This window comes from Alligator mississippiensis, chromosome 2 (genome assembly GCF_030867095.1).
Source record: "Alligator mississippiensis isolate rAllMis1 chromosome 2, rAllMis1, whole genome shotgun sequence".
In the NCBI taxonomy this organism is placed as follows: domain Eukaryota; kingdom Metazoa; phylum Chordata; order Crocodylia; family Alligatoridae; genus Alligator; species Alligator mississippiensis.
The window spans coordinates 80,244,809-80,267,922 of record NC_081825.1 but is presented as its reverse complement, the minus strand read 5'-3'; the positions used below and the strand labels follow the sequence as shown (position 1 = coordinate 80,267,922).

At 45.5% G+C, this 23,114-nt stretch overlaps 2 protein-coding genes across 3 annotated transcripts; one reads left to right on the top strand and one right to left on the bottom strand.

Annotated features, from left to right (window-relative positions):
• The first annotated feature begins 854 nt into the window (after positions 1-854).
• SAP30 (Sin3A associated protein 30) lies at positions 855-6,453 on the top strand. Of its 2 annotated transcripts, none has more exons than XM_059721881.1 (4): positions 855-1,325; positions 2,120-2,242; positions 3,808-3,906; positions 6,123-6,453. In XM_059721881.1, exons 1-4 carry the CDS (start codon positions 942-944, stop codon positions 6,243-6,245), a joined length of 729 nt encoding a protein of 242 aa, XP_059577864.1. In that variant the 5' UTR covers positions 855-941; the 3' UTR covers positions 6,246-6,453. The 2 variants fall into 2 exon arrangements, with proteins under 2 accessions (XP_059577864.1, XP_059577863.1); XM_059721880.1 differs by having other exon boundaries at positions 855-1,349.
• A 2,259-nt stretch (positions 6,454-8,712) lies between these two features.
• On the bottom strand, positions 8,713-22,566 carry SCRG1 (stimulator of chondrogenesis 1). The gene is made up of 3 exons (XM_006273370.4): positions 22,459-22,566; positions 14,573-14,843; positions 8,713-10,118 (listed from the first exon to the last, which is right to left on the bottom strand). The coding sequence occupies exons 2-3, from the start codon at positions 14,812-14,814 to the stop codon at positions 10,064-10,066; spliced, it is 297 nt and encodes a 98-aa protein (XP_006273432.1). The 5' UTR covers positions 14,815-14,843; positions 22,459-22,566; the 3' UTR covers positions 8,713-10,063.
• Positions 22,567-23,114: the final 548 nt, after the last annotated feature.

Below are 23,114 nucleotides of genomic sequence, written 5' to 3'. Positions count from 1 at the left end.
TGACCCCCTCCCCCCCAGATATTCCCAGTATGAACTACAGGCTAGAACTCAGCCCACTTAGCCTTTTCCCTCACAGCAAGCACATGAAAAAAAATGGTCGGTCAGATTTACTCATCGTGTGTGTGTGTGTGTGGAAGTATGGCGGGGGGAACTGTCTGGGGCAGGAGCTCCCCGCAGCGGGGCGGTGGGAGCGAGCCCAGTTACTCCAACTGACGCTGTCCTCTGCCAGGGGAAACGCTGAAAAAAGACCCAGGGCGAAAGGCCGTCACGGAGCGCCAGGCTGCCAGCTTCTCGGGCAGACAGCAGCTCGCCAGTGCTCAGTCAGACTAGCCCAGCACTCCCGCCTTTTCCCCAGGCCCGGCCTACCGGCCCAGGTGAGGCCGCTGGGGCAGCGCTGCAGCGGGAGGAGGGAGGGAAGGGAAGGGAAGGGCCCGGGCGCTCTCTGGGGGGAACTGCCGCAGGTCCGCGGCCTCCGAACGGCCACATTTCAAATCCTAACGGCTGCTCCGAGCCTTTGTACGACAAACACCGCAACACAGAACTCCCCGCACATGCGCGTTGCGAACGGGACCAGAAGCCCGCGTCCCCTCTCCCTTCTGCAGCGAGCAGGGGGTGGGGGTGGGGAGGCAAGCGCAACCTCCAAAATAACCCCACCCCTCCCCGTCTTGTTCCTTGCCGCGCTCCGCAAAATGGCGGCGGAGCGCGCGTGGGGCACGCCGGGAGCGGTAGTTTCCCAGGCCTCCCCGCGGGCGGAGCGGGCGCCGCGGCGCCAACTACAGGTCCCGGTAGGCGGCGGGTTGCGCATGCGCGCTAGGGCGGGTGGGTTGCTGTTGTTACAGAGGAAACAGCTGAAAAGTCCGCACATGACAGAGGGGCGCGGGGCGTGCGCGACGCCGCGGGGCTGAACTGAGGGGCAGGACGCAGCCGCTGGCGGCGCGGTCATGAACGGCTTCGCGCCTGAGGACGCGGCTCCGCGCGGGGGGGACCCCGCAGCCGCCGCCGCCGCTGCTGCTGCTGCTGCCGCCGCCGCCGCCGCCGCCGGGGCCAGCGCGGGCTCCGCTGTGGAGGTGCCGCCGCCACCGCCTCCAGTGCCGCCGCCGCCGCCGCCTCTCGGGGCCGCAGCCGGGGCCGGGGCCGTCGCGGGCGCTAACGCCGCCGCGGTTGCCGCTGCTGCTGCCGCCGCCGCCGCTGCGGGCCCGGCGGGCGCGGCGGGGCCCGGAGCCGGGCAGCTGTGCTGCCTGCGCGAGGAGGGCGAGCGCTGCGGCCGGGCCGCCGGCAACGCCAGCTTCAGCAAGCGCATCCAGAAGAGCATCTCGCAGAAGAAGGTGAAGATCGAGCTGGACAAGAGCGTGAGTGCCCGCGGGCCCGGGGTCGGGGGGGGAGGCGGCGGCGGGGGGGCTGCGGCGCAGGCACCGCCACTGCCCCCGGCCCGGGCGCCGCGTCCTTGCCCTTGGCGCGCCCGCCTGCCGCAGGGGAGCTGCTTGCCCTGTCCCCGCGGGGGCCGCCCGGCCGCCATGGGGTAGAGCCGCGCCGGCCCCAGACAAAGCCCCGCGGTGGGGAGCGCGGGGAGCCCCCTCCCGAGCGGCACAAAGGGGGCTGTTGCTGTGACTGCTGCTGCTGCGGGGGGTGCCGGGAGGTTTCAGCTGCGGAAACTTCGCGTTGGAAGAGCCCGGGGGGGAGGAGGGGGGAGGCTGCGGTCCCGGAGTCGCTGAAAGTGAAACTGCAGCCGATCCGCGCCGCTGCGGGCCTGAGCGCGGCTTGTTAAACCCCCCGGGCCCGGCGGAGAGTGCCTGCTTCGCCGGCAGGGGCTCGGGGAGGGCGGCGAGGACCAGGGGGAGACATCGGCGGCTTTTAAAAAGATGACGACGGAGAAGTCATTTTCCTGCTGATGGCGGGAGGGGGCTGGGCTCGGCTGCTCCCTGGAGTCGGCTCGTTGCTGCAGCGCGGAGGGGGAAAGGAGGGGGGGGGGGGGGTCTGGCCGGGACCAGCAGATCTCCTCCGCCCCGAGTTCAGGCCACGAGACATGGCGATGGCTCTGCCGCTGCTGTGTGTGACCGCACGTGTCCAAACCCTGGCAAAATAATCGTGGAAAACATGGCTTTTTCTCATTTTATTTTAGGCAAGGCATCTTTATATTTGTGACTTTCACAAAAACTTAATTCAGAGCGTGAGAAACAGAAGAAAGAGAAAAGGCAGTGATGATGATGGTGACTCGCCAGTGCAAGACATTGACACTCCAGAGGTACCTGCCTAGTTATTTATGTGGTTGCCATGTAAAACTGATTCTTAATTGTCATGCTTTAGTCACAAAAATATAACATTTCTTATGGCTATGCTTCTGTATTCATTGTGTATGTTAGAATGATATATTCTAAGATGCTTACATAAGGAATATTTGTTTTCTCCATTTTATTCATCATACTTCTCCTGGAAATAAAGCCTAACCTAAATCGTAAATCAGTTTTGATTCTGAAATATTTTACCTTTCTCCCCAGATCCCTAGTATTGGAGTTACGTGCTTAGCCACATAGTAGCAGAACCATTTTTCAGCAGGAGTCAGGCAGTTACTGAACCATGAGCCCAGCATTTATACTTTCGGTGTATAAAATGTTTTATCACCTTTTAACTGTCCCTTGGCTTTTCCCCCGTCCTGCCAGGATGGCTACAGAACAGTCAGAAGTTGCTCCATTCTGTTAAAAAAACACTTAGAATAGATATGTGTCATACATAAAAGCATAGTAGAGTTAAATCTTAAATGTAAAAGTATGTACTGTAGTGCCACTATTACATTCCAGTTTTTGGGGAAGTGGTTGCTTTGATCTGGCACATCCCATATACAAAAGTGGTGTTTAAAACGTATATGCACCTTTTTGTTTCCCATTTCAGATGGTATGAAATACCCTTTTTTTTTTTTTTTATATGCCCTGGATAAGTGCACTAAGCTGGAGGGTAGGTTGCCTGTTCGAGGTATCAAAGATCTCAAATAGCATTTTTAAGATTTGGCTGCAGAACTTGTTCCTTCAAGTTCCCCGGTAATGCATTTGTCCATAAGGCCTTTTCACTGCCAGCACTCTGCTAAAGAATTCTGGGTTGACAGGAAGGAAAACACTTTTTTTTTTTAAGCCTCTGGTGAAGATGTCTGAGGTCCTGGAATATTCTGAGTCCTGTAAGGTCTTATCTCAGTTCCTAGAGACTGTTTTTTGTAGTCTTCCCCACAATTATCTTTGCAGTTACCCTCTTGAATCCCAGGGCTGCAATTTTGGCACCGTGCGGACCACAGTTCCTGAACAAGCCAGTTCTCTTTTTCAAGTTTTATGGGATCAGCAGTTCTTGCCACAGCTGATATCTGCTGCCGACTCTTGTGAAGGACAAAAAAAATAATAGTGACAAATGTACTGCTTAACGCATCCGCTCCTGCAAAGGAGGCTTAGTTCAGACCCACATTCTAAAAGCTACAGTTGTCAGTTTAGACGGTGCCAGAAAACCCAAAGGTGTTTTTATTCCTCTCTCCTTGCCACCCCCCACCCCCAATCTGGGCACTGCACCAGAGAGACTCATGACTTCACTGATGGAAAAGAAATGAGTGCCCAATGCAATCTCTACCGTTTCCAGGAAGAAAAAGTTCTGTGCCAGTGATCTACTAATTTCACCTCCAAGTCTGTTTCAGAGGGCAGTTCAGAATGTTATTTTGGGCGGAATACTAAAGGCTGCTTGGAACAGAAGGACAGTACATACTGCATGTCTTCTGCCTTCATTTCAGTTGCCATATTTAATGATGATTTAATGCCATTGTTTCTTTTTTCCTAGGTTGACTTATATCAGTTGCAAGTAAACACGCTTCGAAGGTACAAAAGACACTTCAAGTTACAGACTAGACCAGGACTCAACAAAGCACAGCTTGTTGAAGTAAGTATGAACATCTGTTCTGTAGCAGGCAATGCAACTTGCTATAATATGTGAATCTCTGGAAAAGGTGAACCATAGGACAAGTAATACATCCTTACCTTTGTAGAGAATATCCGTACAGATTAACATAACAGCCTCTGTAACTGACAGATGTAAGCTTACAAAATTCAGTCAACTACTGAATTATAATTGGATTAGATCCTGTTCTAAAAGCTTTTTCTCTAACATAAAGATAACAAGTGGACTGGATTTTTTTGACAACAAAAAGAAAGCGTTCATTTAGTTTCTTGCTGACCTGGTTTTTCTGTCCCCAGCCCCACAGCCAACAGAGCTGGGGTTATCAAAATAAATCGTAAGTAAAAGTTCAGTTTAGAGGAATTGATTTTTAGAACTAGGTACTTTTAAAAGAAACCTGGAATCAGGTGCAGAATTGGAACTGTGGCATTGAGAAGCATCCTATATGTTTCTGAATACTTGGCCTCACTTGTGCTATAAAGCCTATAGATTTCAGTAGGAATGACAGTGGAATGAGGTTCACTTATTCTGCCCTAAAGTTTTTACTGTGTTTTTAATGAAGGGATCATGGTAACGTAATGTGAAACTTGCATATCCTATTTCATGTTTCCACTTACAAGCCTAGAATACAAGCTTACAAAATAAAACAGAGAAATTTCTGTGAGAATAACAAGCCTGTCTGACTTGGTAAAAAGATCAATGTTCCATATTTAAAATATTGCAAAACACTTTTTGCTTTTCAGTTTTGTTCACTTGACTTGTTCTTTTAATGTCTTCAGTTTTGCACTCCTGGCATGCAGTCCTAGAATGCTCATTTAAATACCTCTTCTGACAACTTCTGCTTCCCTATTAAAAACTTAGATGCATGTTTAGTTCTTAGGCTACTTCAGTGCTGTATTATAACATTTATGTGCAGGCATTTTGTAGATCTCCTAAGTACAAGTTTCAAGACCGCTGTAAAATTATAGAATACTTTCAATGTTTTTGCAGCTAAGTATGAGTTTAAACTCGGTACTTTCCTGTTCACCTGTGACTTAAAAAAGAGTAGGGTGCTCATTTAAATTGGTGTAACTAAAACTGGAATGAAGGCACAAGTGGCTTGTTTTTACAAATTAAAATAAGTTAGGTTCTTGGGGATGAAGTCGAGTCTTAAAGAACATGTTCAATGAGTCCTCAGGTTCTGTAATGCAGAATAGCCCCTTTACTAGCCAACTCTGGCTTTCATCTTAAAGCAAACTGTGAAATTTAATGTTTTTAGACAGATATGAGAATTTCCTGCTTCTACATGCAGCTATATCTTAACTCGTTCACTTGATTACAAAAATAATCTTATTTTCTCATTCTTTTGGAACCTTCTGTAAACTTCCTGTGTCTATGTGGGTATTTTACACACCATCAGGGGAAAGAGTAAAATTGTAAAACCAAGAAATTAGCAACTAGAAACAGGGAAAGTACCTGAGACTACTCTGTTTCTTGAAACTGGCAGCCTAAAGTAATACCAAGTAAAATTCTCAATACTCTGAAGTGACTAGAGAGGCTTTTTTTTGTGGGGGGGGGGGGAAATTAAATGGTATCTCTTGTAAAAGGTTGTAACAGACATTGAAATTCCACTATTGTAACAGTTCCATTGCATAGAGGAAGAAATAGAAGGGCCTCTTCTACCCAACCACCTTCTTGGGGCTCCATTTTTACTAACACAGTTCTTGTCCTTTTTTCTATTCTGTGCTTTTAGCACTGAACCTGTTCACAGATATCTTTTGGGGATTTTTATCCCTCTTTCTTCCCTGTTGTGTGTCGTGTCCATCTGCCGCCCGCCCGCCCCCCCCCCCCCCCCCCGGCCCTGTCCTTTTTTATTTTCTTTTTTTCTTTCACACTGGGACATTCTTTTCCTGTAGCTCAGGAAACGGTGGCTTTTGCTGGATCAGACCTTGGCTGCCCTACTAGAATATACTTCTCAATAATGCAGTGATTCACAGCCTACTTATTTTGCCTCTGTCCAGCAGCCTGAGTCATATGTCTTTACCAGTTCTATTTTTCACCTGCCTGATGAAAGCTTTTTCTTTTTCTTTTCTTTTCATTTAAAGGAATATGTCAACTCCGTTAGTTAATTTTTAACCTTAGTTTCTGCATGTGGAAATTGTGAGTGTATTGACTTATATGATCAAATGGCTATTTAACTTCCTTGAACTTTTTCTTTGTAGATAATTGGTTGCCATTTTAGGACTATTCCAGTGAATGAAAAGGACACCTTAACATATTTCATCTACTCAGTGAAGAATGACAAGAACAAACCAGATCTAAAGATGGATAGTAGTGTTCACTAGGATAGAGAAAATTGGGACTAAGACTCAAGTTACAAATCAAAAGACTGTTTTTGACATACAGAAGCCTTCTTTGTAAATTTTTTTCAGAGAATTGTCTCTGACTTTTATTTTTCATGGTCTTGCTGACTCATTTGAAAACAGCCTCCTCTAAAATGCAATTTCCTTGGCAAAAATATTTTAAATAAATATTATTGATATTGTTGCTGAAGTGGGTGTGTTTGGAATTTATTTAGTGAGTTGCTGTGTCTGCATAGTTTGAGATTAGTCAATATATATTTATTACTATTAAATGTTCATTGTGTTCTTCAGTTATAGAACTATACTAAATGTTTGAAATATGTTTAGAAAGAATCACAGTGCAATATTGCTGCAGCATTTAGAAAAGTGTTTTAAGATAAAAGGCCATAATAGAATTGCGCTGGACATCGTGAAAAAGTTCTACTTGTACTTAATAATAAGCATAACTGTCTGAATAACTCCTAGTCTACTAAAACTGACATGCTGGGGTTTTTTTAGATTTATCTCTTCATTATCTTATCTTTTGGGATATCAACTGCCAATATTTAAGGTCTTCCTGCCAGTGTAGAAGAGAGGTTATTGTTAGGACTGTTGGTTATTCAGTGTTATAATACCCGCAGTTCTAAGTATAGATCTGTTCTTCGAAAAGAGGTTCTGAATGCTGCTACTCCATTTATCTCTGTCTATCTATAATATAAAAATATGCTGTGTTGTAGATCTTACATTGAAGAATGGAGAATTGAGTTTTTGCTGTGCAGTCTGTAGTATGTTAATTCATTTCATTTCTTGTTCCATTGAAGCCTGCAATAACTAAAACTATAAACACAAGAAGGTAACAAATCTTCAGGTACATCACTGCAATCTGCACACTGTATATTTTTTCTTTAGTTGTCTAAAGCAGCGGGGCCAACCCTTTTGCCATGCATGCCACAAATTAGCCCCGCATCCTCCACAAGAGTTACTCCAATCGTCTTCCCCTGTTCAATCTGCTACTCTGCTTTCTGCTCTCAACCCTGTGTCCCCTGCCGAATCTTCTGCTATGCCCCCTGGCAGAGCTGTTTGTCGTCACATGCCACTTGTAACACTCATGCCGCAGGTTCTACAACATTTGTTACCAGTGATATTAAACATTCTGTAGTTCCACTTAAGACGGAAACATTAGGATCTAGTTGAAGTGCTTTTCCCTCTGTGATGCCTACTGACTCCTGTGTGTATGAGGAAGGAGCAAAGAGGTACTAGTATCTATGTCAGGATACATCTGTGTCCCCCTAGATTTGCTTGATAGACATATTGGATATCACTTCCTAACCAATTCTCAGCCACTTCCTCTGCAAGAAAAAAGACCATTTTTGTATTTAAAACACACACATTTTCTTGGTACTACACATAGGTGTTTTAGCAAGCTCTTGCTGGAATCAAAAAAATTGTTCTTTCTGCTCAACATCAGGTTAATTAGATGTTTGATTTAAGGTTCTGTTTTGTTCTTCCTCCTTCCCCGCCTCCCCTTCACCTGTTATGCTTTGTTCACAACTTAGTCGTCATCACTTAGTGCAAAACAATATCTTTCACTGCAGTTATTAAATAATGGAATTTCTTTACTTTTTCAGTGTCCCATCTATTTCCACATTAAAGTTCTGCGGTGCTGGCTTCAGTTCAAGCTGAACAGTGCTATTTAGCTGAAGTCAGTGTTTGTACATTTCAAGCATCTCTTCACTAAACATGTTTGTGCATGCATTTATTGTAATATGAAGTGCTTAAAGATTGCAAGCTAATTGCATTTCAAGGGTCATAAATTGGATACATCATCCAACTGAGAGAGAACTGGTCTCTTTACAGAGCAAGTTAGACAGCCTGATAAGAATCCTAAAAGGTGCATCTAACCTATGATATCTTAACTGTGTTTTGTTAAGGCTTAAATTATTTTTGTGTACTTAACTGCGGCAAGCAGAATTTTCTTTCGCTGACAGGGAGAGAAATCCTAAATTTAAGGCCAGCACCTGCCATTTTAACTGGTTGCATGTGTAATGTGGTGATAGCTTTGAGAATCTGCAAACCGGCAGCAGAAGGAGGAAGCTTGCAACAAAATTTTCAAAAATAGTCCAGTTAACTAAATTGTCAGGTCTGCCATTCTGCTGCTAGTGCTTTGGACAGCTACAAGCAACAGGGGCAAGTAAGGCCTTGTTCTTGCAACGTAAAAGTGGAGGACTAAGCAGTATGCCATGATTATTGGCAAGAAAGCCTCTGAAGTTCTAAGCAGTCTTTGACTTCCTACCAGGGCTTTTTGCACCTGCTGAAATTCTTTTTAAGCGTATTTATCCCTGGACTTAGCCTAGATTTGATTTGGTAGTCTGCTTTTAAATGTCAATTTGATCTGGCAATAGGGAAGAAAATGAACAAAGAAAATCCTATGTTGTGAGATTACTAGGTGTAAGACAAGCATGGCTTTAAGTAATTTTGAAAATACTTTATACAAACAACTTAGAATGTTGGTTTACTACATAAGTATATTATCACTTCCATATACTTCAGCAAACCATCTTTTTTTGCCAGTCAGTACTGCATCACCACTGGCAGAGAATGTAGTTTTTCAATAATGTTAGCAGTAGTAAGATAGTAAGACTTACAAACACTTTGTTTTTTGTGTTTTTTATAATGTACTTGCACATAATACAAACTCTTTGTGTAAGAGTAAAGTATGTTTATCTATTTGGTAGTAGCACTAATGCTTATAACTTATACCATGATTATTGCACACTATACTACAGAAAGTGTTTTTGAAAAGGATAGCAACATGAAATAGCTATGTAAAGATATTCTGCACTAAGCTTCTTTTTTTTCCCCCTCGTCTGTCTAACTTGATAGCTTCAGGAGAGTACTTTTTTGTTAATGGAAAAGTATTTCTGATAGCCGAAGTGAGGCTCTCGCTTCAATAACTTGCATTAAATGAGCTGTTCAGAAACTGTTCTCTTTGTTTGCATCTGCCACTGGCATCAGTAAGAGCTTAGCATGGAGGAAGAGAGGATCAACTTGCCGAGAGGCACTTCATTTAATTTTAATGAGCTTTCTCTTTTTAAAAACAAAACAAAGAAAAGAATGAAACTTCTTTTCATGAGTTCTAATTGTATTTCTGTCTTCCTAAAGAGCTGTTCAAACAAAATGCTAGTTCTGTATCTTCGCTACTGAGATGTACCATAGTTCAAATGGGTTTCAATCCAAGTCCTATTGGAGTCTATTTCCATATCCTATAGCAGACTTGATCGAGCCCCGTACAATACATCTCCTTTAAATTGCTAAGTTTATAGCAGCTGTATAGTGCAAACATGAGTTTTTAAAATCTTGATAATTAATAATGCTAGGGACCCCAATTATGGATAACTCCTTGTGAATTTAGAACTCTGTTGTGATGCCACTGAAATTGTCCTCTAGTATTAGCAAATGAAGCTCCAGGCTACAGTAAATGGCAATCTGGTCCTAAAAATCTTTCTTGCTAAGATACAGAATGACAGCAGGAGATTTTTAAAGAATGGTGATCTTACATATCAGAACAATAGTGAATGGAAGTTTCTAGTGCACCCCTTCTTGTTTTTTCCATTGAAAAATCAATGTTGCTACCAAGTTAGAAAGGAGAGCTTTTAGTATTAAAACTTCAAGGCTACATCTGTCTTTGAAAAGGAAGCTTGTTCTACTTTGTACAGTAAGGCTCGGTGCACTAGGACTGTTTAATGGAATAGAATTTTTTCATGCAGTATTATTCTTCCGTTAAGTCCATATATCGTCATCACTGGTTCACATGACATTCATCACTCACTGTTGCAAGGAACCACGAAAGAAATTTTTGGTCCAAAGAAAATACCCCTGAAAGAAAATAGCAGATATTTAAAGTTGTAAAGTTATTAGAACCTATAAAAAGAAATCCATTTATAACTTCTCTGCTGCAGATAGCTTTGGTAAAAGGAATTGGGAGAAATGTATGTAGTGAAATTTGTGCAGAAACTAAACTAGTGTAATGGAAAAACTCCCCTTTGGCGTCATAACTTCACTTTTTACAGAGTGTAATTTGGTTCCACTCTAGAAGTGGCCAGGTTGCCCCTGGAGTCCCCTTGGTCCTTGTTAATTTCACTCTCTTTGGGCAATCACCCCATCACTAGCCTGCTATGCCTTGATGTATTTATATTTTAGATAAAGGGAGGGTGCCCCTGGGCTTCCCAAGCTTTGATCTCATGCTGCTGAGCTTAGGTGTCTCTGCCTTAAGGACTGATTGCATGGATCTGACTGCCCTTTATGCCATGCTGATGCCTCACAGATGTTACTCATTCCTGCTGATATACCCCTTCTGACCTATGGGATCTTTGACCCCCTCTTGCTCTGGCTGTGACCTCTCGCCTTTGCCCTCTCTCTCTGGGCCCTGGCTCTGCTCCTAGGCCAGGTGAGATTCCTGGGCTCCCCCTGGCCTGCCAGTCTCTGGCTGTAGCCCTCCTTGGCCTCTGGGCCCTGGCCCCACTCCTGAGCCAGTGTGACCTTCGGGCTCCCTGGCACTGTTGACACTCGCCTCTCCTGGGCTATAGACTTCCAGGCTTCCTGGCCCCTCTTCCTTCTGGACCACCTGGGACCTCTGTATCTTCCCTTAGTCCCTTCCACAAACCAGCAGGGTTGCTCACCCCCATCTCGGGTGTTAATCCTGCCGCCCTGCTGCAGCCCCACTGCTCAGGAGCTCCTTTCCCTGTGGCTCAGAGCTGGGGTGCCAAACCAGCTCAAACCCTGGGCTTACATGCCCCAAGCCTGGCCCTCTTCTGGTCAAGTGATTCTAATTGGCCCCTGCCACATCTGCAGACTGCTCCTCAAACAACCTCTTCCATCTTAGTGACACACACACTGAGGGCCTGGTCACATACTTCCCCTTTTTTGTTCACACCTTAACCTGGGGTCTTCCATCCTCACCTCCCTGCATCCAACTTTGTCTGCAAGTGATCCCTATTTGGTTCTCTAAGGCTGACTGTTATGGATGTCATCTTTTCCTGCACCCCACAAGTCCTCTATTTGGTCCCTGTACTTTCTCTTGCAGTCACAACCACCTGCTGGTTTAACCCCAGCTTAGGTGCTTGCCAGAAGCTTGGCTGCTGCCCAGCTGTTCAGGAGTTCTTCACATCTTGGCTGCTAGGATCAGACTATTGCCTCAGCTCAGGTCCTGAGCTTATATCCTGTAAGCCCAGCCCTCTTTTGGGTCACATGACTCCTCACTGCCTCCCGCAGCACCTGCAGACTGCTCCATCTGCTGTCTGCCTTCTCTTAAAGTAGCCGGAGCACCAAGCCTCCTTCTACAAGAGGTAACATGCAAGTACAGGAAACATATGCACAGAGTTTAATGACTTCTTTATACTGAGCTCCAAGTTGGTGGGTGGTGTTTTAGCCACTTAAGGAAATCTTTTCATAACATATGTAAGTTTGTCTATCAGACTGCTGACAGAGTTTCAGGTTAAGGTGTATTGGCAGGAGGTGCAATTTTGGGATCAGGAATTAGATCTCAATCATGTGTTACTTGCTGTGCAGAGGGAGCTCACCACTGTACCAGTAAGTTGAAACCAGGGAGTTGGTTGTCAAGTGGGGCCAGGGACGAACTGTAACCGGCTCCCGTCTGGTCCTTGGCCCCAGCCAACAATCAGCTGTTTGTGCCTCCCAGCTGGGGTTTTGACACCTAGTTTTTACTCACCCCCAGGCCTGGGGATCAGTGAAACCAAGTGTGCTGCCCAGCTGGATAACATATGGTTTTCCAGGTCCTAGTGCATGGGGAACCTAGAATACAGCTGCGGCAGCCCAATCCAGAGGTTCCCATGGCCAGAGATGAGTAAAAATCGTGTTTTGTCTGGCTGGGCAACGCTTGGTTTTACAAATCCTGGAGCATGGGAATTCTGAGCTCAACCTTCCCCCTCATTGCGGGATGCACTGTCACACTGGACCTTTTAAAAACATGTTCCCCCTGAGTACACCTCACCCCTTGCCTCCCTCCCTCCCCCCCCTGCTGCTAATTAGCAGAGGACCCCACCACTTCTAATCAACAGGGAAGCTAAAACCTTGGTTTTAAACATGGCATCATTTTTACCTCCTCATGGATCAGGAGTGAGCTGCAAGTGGGGCCCCTCCACCAATCAACAGCAGGGAGGGGAGCACGGGGGAATCTGTAAGATTAAATGAGCCACAGAGCACCCCATTTCTGTCATGAATTTGTTAGGTCCCTAGTCGTGGGCCAGCCCCAACCAGCCACATGTTCAATTTAAGGTGTGATGCAAAAGAGCCACAAAGTTGTTACATATAATAAATGGAATTAGTGGCTTGCTTACTGTATTGTCACAACTCAAAATGACTAGAACATTTGGCTGGTTACTATTTAAGGCACAACTAACCTGTTAATTGCATCTTAAAAGTAATGTGCGTCAAGGGCCTCAGATTTTGAATGCAGGTTTCAAACCAACTTGCCAACTGCAGGGGTTAGGTTCCTGAAAGTTCCCATGGTTGGCAAAACTGTGGTTGGTAAGACAAAAGGCTTATGGGGAAAAGTGGGGTTAGGGACTTGAATATGAGTTCCAGCCTGCAGGGAGCTTGGAGGGAGCAGAAGGAAGGCAGTGAGACGAGGCGCCACATGCACGTACAGTACACGCGTATAGCCCCAGGCAGCCTGCAGAGCAGCTCCAGCAGGTAAGTTGGTGGGGAGAAGGGGATTGAGGCCCCTGTAGGCGGGGAGCTGGGCAAAGCTGGGGATGCTGCCCAGGTGGGCAGTGCTTGGAGCCGCAATGTGTGGCTGAAGGGCCTCAGCAGGGAGCAGGATGGGGCCGTGGGTGGTTCATCTGGGGAAGGGGGAGGGCTGCAACCGGGTGCATCAGGGAGCAGAGGAGCTGCATGGGGATCTCGCCCACCACTGCTCACCCCACGCTGCCTTGGTGACTCACCTCCTGCATGTGGGGCTGTGCCCCTCAAAGCAGTGGTAGGTGTAGGAGGTGCATTGCCAGGGCAGCAGGGGACAAGCAGTGGCCCCATGTGGCCCCACTGTCCCCAGCTGCACCAGGTGGTGCCCACCGGGTGGTGGAGGTCCCAAAAGAGCAAAGCAGGGTGGGAACCTGTGCCTGCAACCTGCGCTTGAGCAGTGTACAGATCTGAGGGGGGGGGGTCCCCCCTGCTCCCAGGAGTGCGCATAGTGGCAGGGAGCTGCCTTGCCTGAGCCCACAGCAGGCCGCAGTGGGCTGCAGACCTGGGTCCATAGCCCTGGCACCTGGGAGCCCCCTCCGGCAGGGCTGAGGGAGCAAAACTGGATACTCAAAACTGTGGATGGCAAAACTGTGGCTGGTGAGGGAAACCCTTACTTAGTAAGTTAGCAGGTGTCTTGTGTAGGGTACCTGAAGTGGTTCTGGGAAAATGTGGAAAGTTGCTATTCATGAGCATTTCTCTTATTTAAAAGGAAGTAAGTGCTGTTATATTCAATATTCTGTGAGAGAACTTTTGAGTCTGAAATGCGTTCTTAGGTAGCCTGGCGTAGTATTCTGAGAGGCACGTTGAAAAAGTTTTCTCTCTCTTTTTTTTTTTTTTTTTTGAGAGAGAGTAAATTTATGACCCTTACACTCATCTTCTGTTATTCTCAAAGTTAGTATGGCAAACAGATATTACTGTTGCATATGGGCAGGCTACCATGGCTCTGCATGCTTTAATTATCCTAAACTACCTGGGGAAAAAAAGTTTGCCTGAGAAATTAAATGACACAATAAGAAAAACGTTCAATATTTCTGAAAAGCAGTGATAACAAAATAAATGCTTATGGTGTAGTACAGGGATTGGTAACATATGGCCTGCAGGCCACATTCAGCCCATACAGTTTCACCTGTGCCTATGCCTATGCCAGGGCTGGGCAACTTCCGGCTCTGCCTGTGCTGCTGCGCTTATCCCAGCCCTCCTGACTCCAGTCTGATATGGACTTGGTGCTTTCAGTACACATCAGTGGCAGCGGGCTTTGCCTGTGCAGGGAGCTTGCAACTGGGAGCTGCACCTGTACCGTTGCTACTTCCCCCAGCCTCTCACTCTGCAGCCAGTGGGGAGATACCTCAGGGCTGGCCATCTGCAGTGCTGCAAGCAAATTTAACGTGAACCTTCTACTCTCCTTTCAAGAAAAAGTGATAAGAAATTGGCTGGGTCTTGGTCTAACATCTAAGCTACATAAAGATTCTGATTTGTTTAAAATGGCAGCTTCTCTATCAGTCAGTAGCCATACTCTGGTAGAACACAAACATGTAAAATATTAATATAGACTAATGAAAAAGTAACCTTACTTTGGGCAGCAGAGTAATTCACTAAAATTGCAGTAACAGATCATTTCACACCCCTTCCCTTCCCAATAGTGATCCTGAAGACTTCCATCTATTTGTCGAAGGTTGGACACACCATCCGGGATGTTGTGACAGTTGCGATCTTTTAGCAGTTTCTTGTAACAAGAGAGACGGCTGGAAGGCATCAGGTTGGCACCAAGCAACATGCTCAGCAAGACAAAAGCTGATAGAATCTTCATTTTCATCTTTGGAAAGCTTCCTTCTGACACTAGCGCTAAAGAGAAAAGAGATTATACTAGATGTATCCTGATGACAAACAGCTTAGTTTCCCCAATTCAGTTCTTCAACTTGCCCTTTTAAGTTATTTTGCAGGGTGGGTCCATGTGCTGCTGAAAAATTATTTGCCGGGAGGCAGCAAATATTGGTGCTCCACAGGCCATCTATTGTGGAGTTGGCATTCATTGCATTTGTGCACGCTAGACTTTGTTTTCCTCCTCTGTTAATTGAGGCCTTTACTGGTAGTTCTGTTTTCTTTGGCCTTTCTTCTTCAGACTATTATTTTGTTTCTAGTCAAAATTCTCCCATTAGTATAACAACAAATGTCTTCTCGCCTGTTCTGAAGTATTAGCCAAACCTAACTTTTAGCAAGCTGATGTAAAATGTTCCGATGCATGTCCCTAGTTTACTGTTCATTTTGGCTTTGCGGAAACTTAGAATTACTCAACTGAAGATTTACCCTCCCCAAAGTATTGTGGAAACTACGTGGTCACAGCACCTGTTAAATGCATTCAGAAAGGGGAAGCATTTAGCTTATTCTGACTGAAGATGTCTGGACAGGATCAACTTCCAAAGAAACTGGAGGGCCAAACAAAAAAGTTAAGCTCTCTGTAGACCTAAAAAACTGCTGTCTGGCAATGTAATGTTGTACATGTTTCTTCCGCTGGTTGGTGTTGCACAGAGCTTCCCAAGCCAGCTTTAAACAAGCAGAAACAGTATAGCTTAGGGTATCAAACATACAGCCCAGCACTAGACTCAGCCCGCAGATCCCTATCTAGTCTCTGGTGCTTTCCCCCACAGACATGTGCTGCAAGCAGGACCTGGCCTGGCTAGTCTGGGACATGCAGTGCAATTCAACCAGCTTATAGGCACCATTCACCCAGACCATGGACCAGGCCCCTACCTCTAGTATAGCTGAAGCAGCGTGGAATTCAGTGTGGGCTCAAAAGCAGGATAAATTAGCTTCGTCTAAGCTCTAGATGGCTTCTAGTAACTGAACCAGTATTGCAGGCAGTTACCTACAGGTTACACTGGATTTTAACCCTGTGCTTCTGTTGAACACATGCTGTAGAGCAATTTTGTAGGAGATCACCTTTGGCATTTAAAAGTAACCCAAGATCTACCATGCGCTGCCACCCCCTCCCCCTGTCTGTCTGTGAGGAGGGAAGGGGGGGGGCAGATTGAGGCAGAGGGAGAAAAAAATATTTGGGGGTGTGCCCCCTAGCAGGTAAGTCTGGGAGAAGGGGCAGGGGGAGGAGAAAAGGCCGTGGGGGGTAGGGGGGAAGATCAAGGCCCCAGCCTTAGCCCCACTTCCTCCCTCAGCATTGAGGCCTCGATCTGCCCCCTCTCACCCCCAATGGCGGTGAGGGAGGGAGCGGGGCTGGAGCAGGGGCAGGCCTTGCACAACTGGGGTTCAGGACAGCTCATCTGGGGGTGCGGGGGGGGGGCACGTATCCTGGAAGAGTATGGGTGGCGTGTGCTTCCGGATCTGCATGCTGGCCAGGTCAGCTACCACTGAGCGCTGGGGCTGGGTCTTCACCAGGCAGGCAGCAGTGATGGAGATATGCAGGAGGCTGCAGGCACCCCAGAATTCACCAAAGCCCCCATTCCCATTGCTGCTGCTTGGCCCGAGCACTGTGCAGTCCCCCCCACCCCCACCACACACACTCTGAAGAGTGCGACACTGCCTCCCAGCCCACTCTCCCCCCTTTGTGCAGACCCCCTGGGGGGGAAGGCAGTGCCCCACTGTTCACAGCAGGGGGTTGGGCCATGCCTCACTTGGGCCAAGCAGTGGCAGCACTGGGAGGGGGGCCTATGGAGGTGTGCTCAGCCCCCCACAACCTCAGTTCAACTCCAAGAGGCTCCAAGATTTACCAGCTGGTGACCACTGCTGTAGAGAGAGCTGCACAAGACCATTTAACTTGCATTCAGTTGCACATTAGGCTAGGATTTTGAGCTGTGATTCACCTTAGTTTTTTTGAGTTATAGGAATTGTGGGGAAAAGAGGCTTTTACTTCTAGGAACATATAGAGATTCTTATATTTCTCTGAGTTGAAAGTAGAGGTACATCCATAACATTGGTCTATATCTTATCGCTGCTGTGCACACCCCTGGGGGAGGCACGGGGAGGGGGTGGGGGCACCTGCCTTCCATATCTGTGCATGGGGTGAGGGCGGGCTGAACCTGGGGCAGCACTGGGCTCTTCCTGGTGGGGGAGAGGGACTGGGCCAGGGATGCGCTTGGGGCAGGTGGGGGGTAGCACTGAGAGGGGGGGATACACAGTAGGCTACAGCCACTCCAGAATCACCATAGTTCCCCTGTAACTCCCCTCCCAGTGTTGCTTCTTCTCCCTGAGTGGAGCCCTGGCTCAGTCCCCCCCCCCCCCACTGGGAAAAGTTTGGTGCCACCCCCAGTCCCAGCTCACAGCAGCAGCCTGCCCTTGTCTTGCACACAGTTTCAGGGGGCATGTACCTCCCATGCCTCCCCCATGGGTGTGCACAGTGGCAGGAGCCCCCCTGTCCCCCCATGAGTCACTCGCAGCTCTCTCCAGCACTCTGCTCCAGCTGGACAGCGTCTGCCACAGCCCCAGCCCCACCCCTTCCCTCACTGTGTGGGCCTCTGTCTGCCCCCACCATGTTCCTTTGCCCAGCCCCTTCTCCCCAACAGACTTACCAGCCAGACACTGATCTCCAAGCTGCAGGGCTGCATATCGGCAAGTGGATTGGTATCAGCCAATATGTCTCATTAATATTCAGCCATTGGTATCGGTCCAAAAAATTTCTATTGGTGCACCCCAGTTTTAAAGTGAAACTCTACTCTGAAAACTGATCCACTGATAATGAAACTAGATCTGTTCCCTCTGTTTATTTCTAATAATATCTGCTTACTGACAAATAAGGTTCAGCTGAATTTTTATCCTGTTAGTACTGTAGCAATGACATAGCTAAGGGCTTATGAGCTAGAATCTATTCCTTCTTGTGCATCTGCAAAATAGAGTAGCCCAACTTGATGATACCAACAGCCAGGAATAAATCTTAACCTCTAAAATCTTTATTGGAGCAGGTGATGTATGTTCAAAGAGAGCTTGTTCTTAATCTCATATCACAGCTTTTGGTGGCAGGGCTGATAGCTGGGCAGGAGGGAAAGTATTTTTGTAAATTAAGTATGTTTGTTATTTCAGTAATTTCCATATCAAACATTTCCCAGCATGCCACTTTGTCACTCTTCAAAGAAGAGTCAAGCTTGAAAAGAGGGAACGTTTTTGGATTTCATTACACTTCTGGCAATGAATTCTGAATTGGTTACATCATCAGCATTTTCCACCTGCTGGTTTTCTAGTCCGCCAGCCTTTTTGGCAAAGGAACTGTCCAGAACTTTAGAGGTATAGCTGTCTAAGAGCATCATTTCTGGAGAGTGGAGCCATTATCAGGAAGAAAAAAATGCTAGCATTCTCAGGTCAAGGTTGTCAGATCTGTGTGCACTTCAAGCTTGTTTTCTTCTGCTTACATTAAAACAGGCTTTGCAGAAAGCAGCCTATTTATGAGGACATATAACAACTGAAAGGAAGTTCTTGTTTCCTGAATTTTGCTTCTATAGCAAAAATATGATGACTTCTGACCTCAGTGAAATTGTGTATGCGTTTATTTGAATATAAGTAGCTTACTTAATTTATTTTTCATTTAAAATGCCCCTATTAGAGTTTTTAAACCTAAATTATTTAGTGTTCTGGTTCCTAATTCTAGACAAGTGCAAATCTACTACTCACATAAAGTAACCTTTTAAATCTGAATCCCCTTAAAATTGAACTCAAGAAGGATATGGTGCCATACAATCATTATGTTTTATTATATACAATTTATTATTTAGCATGCAATGGATAAGGGTCCTGCAGAAAGGAAGTTATAGTTTGCTAGAAGAACAGATTGGACCCATTCTACCCAGGTTAATAAAATAGTTCCAAACCAGTACGGGCCCCTGTACTACATTTCATGGAGCTTTAAGTGATAATACTGAAGACTGTGGTTTTCAAAGGCAAGGACTAGCAGTAGAAAACAAGCTGCTGCTGGTCCTGGAATGCTGGTTCCTGGGATTCAAAATATTAGTATCACAAGCGCTTCATTGTCTAAACTGCTGGTCAGGAGGATTTCAAAACTGCGGTCTTTCAAAGATAAGTACATCTTGAGTTGTGCCCAGAAATAAGCTGGTAGGCTATTCAAAGTTAAAAAAAAAAAAAAAAAAAAAAAAGAAAGAAAAATGATGTTTTCAGTGCAGAAGGACCTGCCCAGATTATCCATATTTTTCATCAGAAAACATCTGTTCTGTCATTAGGTTTAGATTAGACATCTGTAAGAACTACTTCACAGTTAGGGTGGCTAGGATCTGGAACCAGCTTCCAAGGGAAGTGGTGCTGGCTCCTACCCTGGGGGTCTTTAAGAGGCGGCTTGATGCCTACCTGGCTGGGGTCATTTGAGCCCAGGTTTCTTCCTGCCCAGGGAGGGGGTCGGACCTGAAGATCTACAAGGTCCCTTCCAACCCTACTTCTATGATTCTATGATTATTCCTTACAACAGGAGTTGTCAATCTACAGCACATGTACCACAAGTGGCCAAGGCAGTGTGCATTAGGGTTGTGCGAAGCTTTGGTCGCTGATTCGATTTGGGGGAGATTCAGCCCGATTTGGTGGCTGAATCTGCAAATCCAAATTGAATCAGGAGACCCTTTATTCTCTCTGAATTGATTCAGAGAGATTCGGAAAGATTTGGACATAGACACAGCTTTAAATGTTTTTTCTACATACTTCAAGGTAGTAGGCAGCTTGTGAATGCTGCAATGGTGGGGCAGATGCAGCGTCCCACAGAAGAGCGGTGGGATCCCCAGCATGCTTGGCAGACCTGAAAGTGGACCAGAAGGCCCCCTGCCCTGGCTCAGTGACTAGTGGCTCCTGGATCTGGCAGGGCACCTGAGGTCCCCCCTCGGCTGATTGCCGAGCTGGGGAGGACATGGAGGGGCCCACCCGCACTCTCCCCGGCAGACCCAGAAGTGGACCGGAAGTACTTCCCATCCACTGCCAGGTTTGCTGCTGAGCATGCGGGCGGGGGGGGCTGTGCTTCTGTGGGATGCTCCATCCGCCCCATCATCACAGCATTCACAAGCCATGCCTGGTACTTCAAGGTATGTAAAAAAAACATTTAAAGCTCTGTCTATGTCCGAATCACTGATTCTCCAAATCAGCACTGAATCTTCAGATTCAAAATGGGGACAGTGATCTGAATCAATGAATTAAATCACTGTCCCTGATTCGAGCCAAATTCAAATCAAATAGGGCCCATTTTGCATACCCCTAGTGTGTATGGCATGTGGCAGATATAGGAGGGCAGAGAGCAGACAACAGAGCAGCAGATCAGGCAGGGGAAGGGGATCAAAGTGGCACTTGGAGGGGGCACAAGAATGCCTCCCAAAAACTCTTCCAACACCTGAAAATAGGACCCACACTGTCTTACAACATAATATGCTACAGAGGGGTTTGATGTGGCCAATTGATAGGTTTAACATCTTCAGGTTGTAATTGCTTTGTCAGCTGCAGCCAGAATAGAGAATGACAGGCCACTGGTTATACATGATGATTCACTTTTAGATGTGTCACAACCTGCTTAATTTTCTGGTATTCAAAAGTTTGCCTATTTTTCTATTACAGTGCAAGATACACTCTGACTATTCTGTTTTTGCAGATCCTAATTTGCATAATCAATAGCTTCTTCCAACTGGCTTGCCCTTCACTGTGGGGAAAGTTATCAGTTTTCAGATAAGAAGGGAAGGGATCATGGGAACTGATGGAGGCTACAGTTTTGTCAATGCATCACTGTTCTTGGTAGAGATGGTGGTAGGCTTGGCAGTGCTTCTATGCAGTACATAAAATAAAACAGAAAACCTTCTGTTTCAAGCTTGCTGCAAATTCTCTTTCTATGCTGTTAAATAGCTAACAAGGTGGAAAGTTGCACAGCTGATAAAGAGCTGCTGGACAGGTAGGTGTTTTGATAAACTGCTACTAAGCATGTGTACTACAAAATGCAGACATTAGAGCTTCGCCATCACCCTATGCAGTTAAAATTGTTTTGATATTTATCAAGCCAGTTAAACCTGAACAGATGTCATAAAGATGACTTGAACAGTTCCCAGTTTCTTTATGTGATATGTGCACTTTTGCCTTATCAACTTTGGTGTCTTTTAATCATATTAAGCTCTAACAGGTTCACTTTGTCAAGAATATTCCCTTTTTTGTTCCATCAGGAATACCAACACCTGAAAATAGGCCCTTTGATTAATATTTGTGGATGTTATTTGACACTGCTAAAATTCAGAGCAAGATAAGATGGGCAGGAAATTCAGTGTTGCAAAACCTGCTTGAATTACCTGTGTGATGATAGTCAATCTGATGGGAAGAAGACCTGCTGAGCTAGGAATCATTACTATATTTGAATTAATGCTGGATTTCCAAAGGTTTGCTCTCCTAGGCAACTTGACACCATATATTTGTTGGAACAGGTAACTCCACAGGGTGATTTTAAAAAGCTTCTGCTTCGGGGGCCAAGACAAACAGCTCTGTTTTTTGAAGATAGCCATGCAAGTTTGAAGTAAGCAGATGTCAGTAAGGAGCATCAGTGTTAAGTGTAGGTGTCTTGTCTTGAGACTTCCATGTTTGGCAGGGAAAAAGAATAAACCCTTTAATAAAAGGAATATATTTACTGAATTGTAACCATATACACTCTCTCTCTCTCCAATCTTGAAAATGAAAGATACTATTTTATTGTAGCTGGTACTCTTCTCTTGTGGTCCTTCAGTAATCAGGATGCCCCCCTTACGTTAATAGAGTGGTCATCTGAGCTCAAAGCTCACAAATAGTTTTTGTTAAGTATTTTTTTAATGTACATGCAGTTAGTTCAAGTCAACTGTTAAGGACAGTATTCAAAATAGAAATACCCCTCAGCTCATTTAAGAATCATCTGTCAAACCATCCTTTGTCCAAAACTTTTCCAGAAGGCTGTGCCTAGTGGTATGTAATATTCAGTTTGACAACTGGTAAGTGCATCTATACAAAATCATTAAGCAAGATCAACAAAACTGAGGTAGTTTGAAGAATTTTAAAGTAATGCCAATATATCTTGCTTGAACAGTTTGTGCATTGTAAACTGATGAGGACAGCAGTTTCTCCACAGAGGATGATTTCAGTCAATTGCTTCTTTATAAAATCTATCAATACCATGATTCTTTCCAGGAATCAGGTTCTCATTTAAAACCCATTTAGTTTTTCTTTTCATTAAGGACACGTCTCACTCCTTATTAACAAGCTTTTGCAATAGCATTAAGCACAGGAAAACAGTGTGGTAGAGTTAGTGAGTGTAATATCCAACTTTCTGAGAAAGAGTAAAATATTTTAAACATCATTTTTTTTTATTTATAAGTTGGACTGTCTCCCTACATCTATCCTGTAAAGCATCTTTTGATTGAACCTGTACCTTGCCAAATTGCCTTTTGCCTTTGCCTTTCTTCACATTCACCTTTATCTGTGCATAAAGAGAAAAAAATAAAAGGATAATTTCAGGAGCAAGACATACCTTTCTCTTTTGCTGCTTTCTCCCTCTCTCTCTTGGCAACTGTGTCTCTTAAATGTACAAGCTGAGATCTGGAGATGAGGAGAGGGAGGGCTGAACAAGGTGCTGTACAAACACCCCTTTGTCTGCCCTGACTTCAGCTGCTGACTGACAGTTTTTCTCCTCCAGCCAGGGGCTAGAGGATGGGCTGCAAGAACTACTCCTTTCAGCAACTTCCAACCCAGACAAAAAAGAAATGAACAGCTCCTTTACCAGCAGGGAACAAATAGTCTATACAGGGTCCAGAGAGGGGGAGCCTCATCGGAGAGTAAAAGATAATAATTCACAAGAAGAAAAAACAGGGAATAACTTTTCTTGTCTGAACTACATTTGGAAAGATAGGAGAAAAGGACAGTAGAAAAACTAGGAACTGAAGCTGCCAAAATTATATGAATATGCAGGAGAGCATAATTTGATGACAGGATACATTGTGTTTAGCAGGTTTTTGAGCTGCCTTGTTCTTATAGTCTTTCACTTTGCCACCAAAATTATGAGGACCCTAATTAATTTGACCCATCCTTTGATTTCAAGATTCTGCTCTGATCTAAAGTGCAAAATAATTACTACACCTTTCAGTCAGTTTAATTGGATTTTGGGTAATATGTACTGTAGCAAGCTTG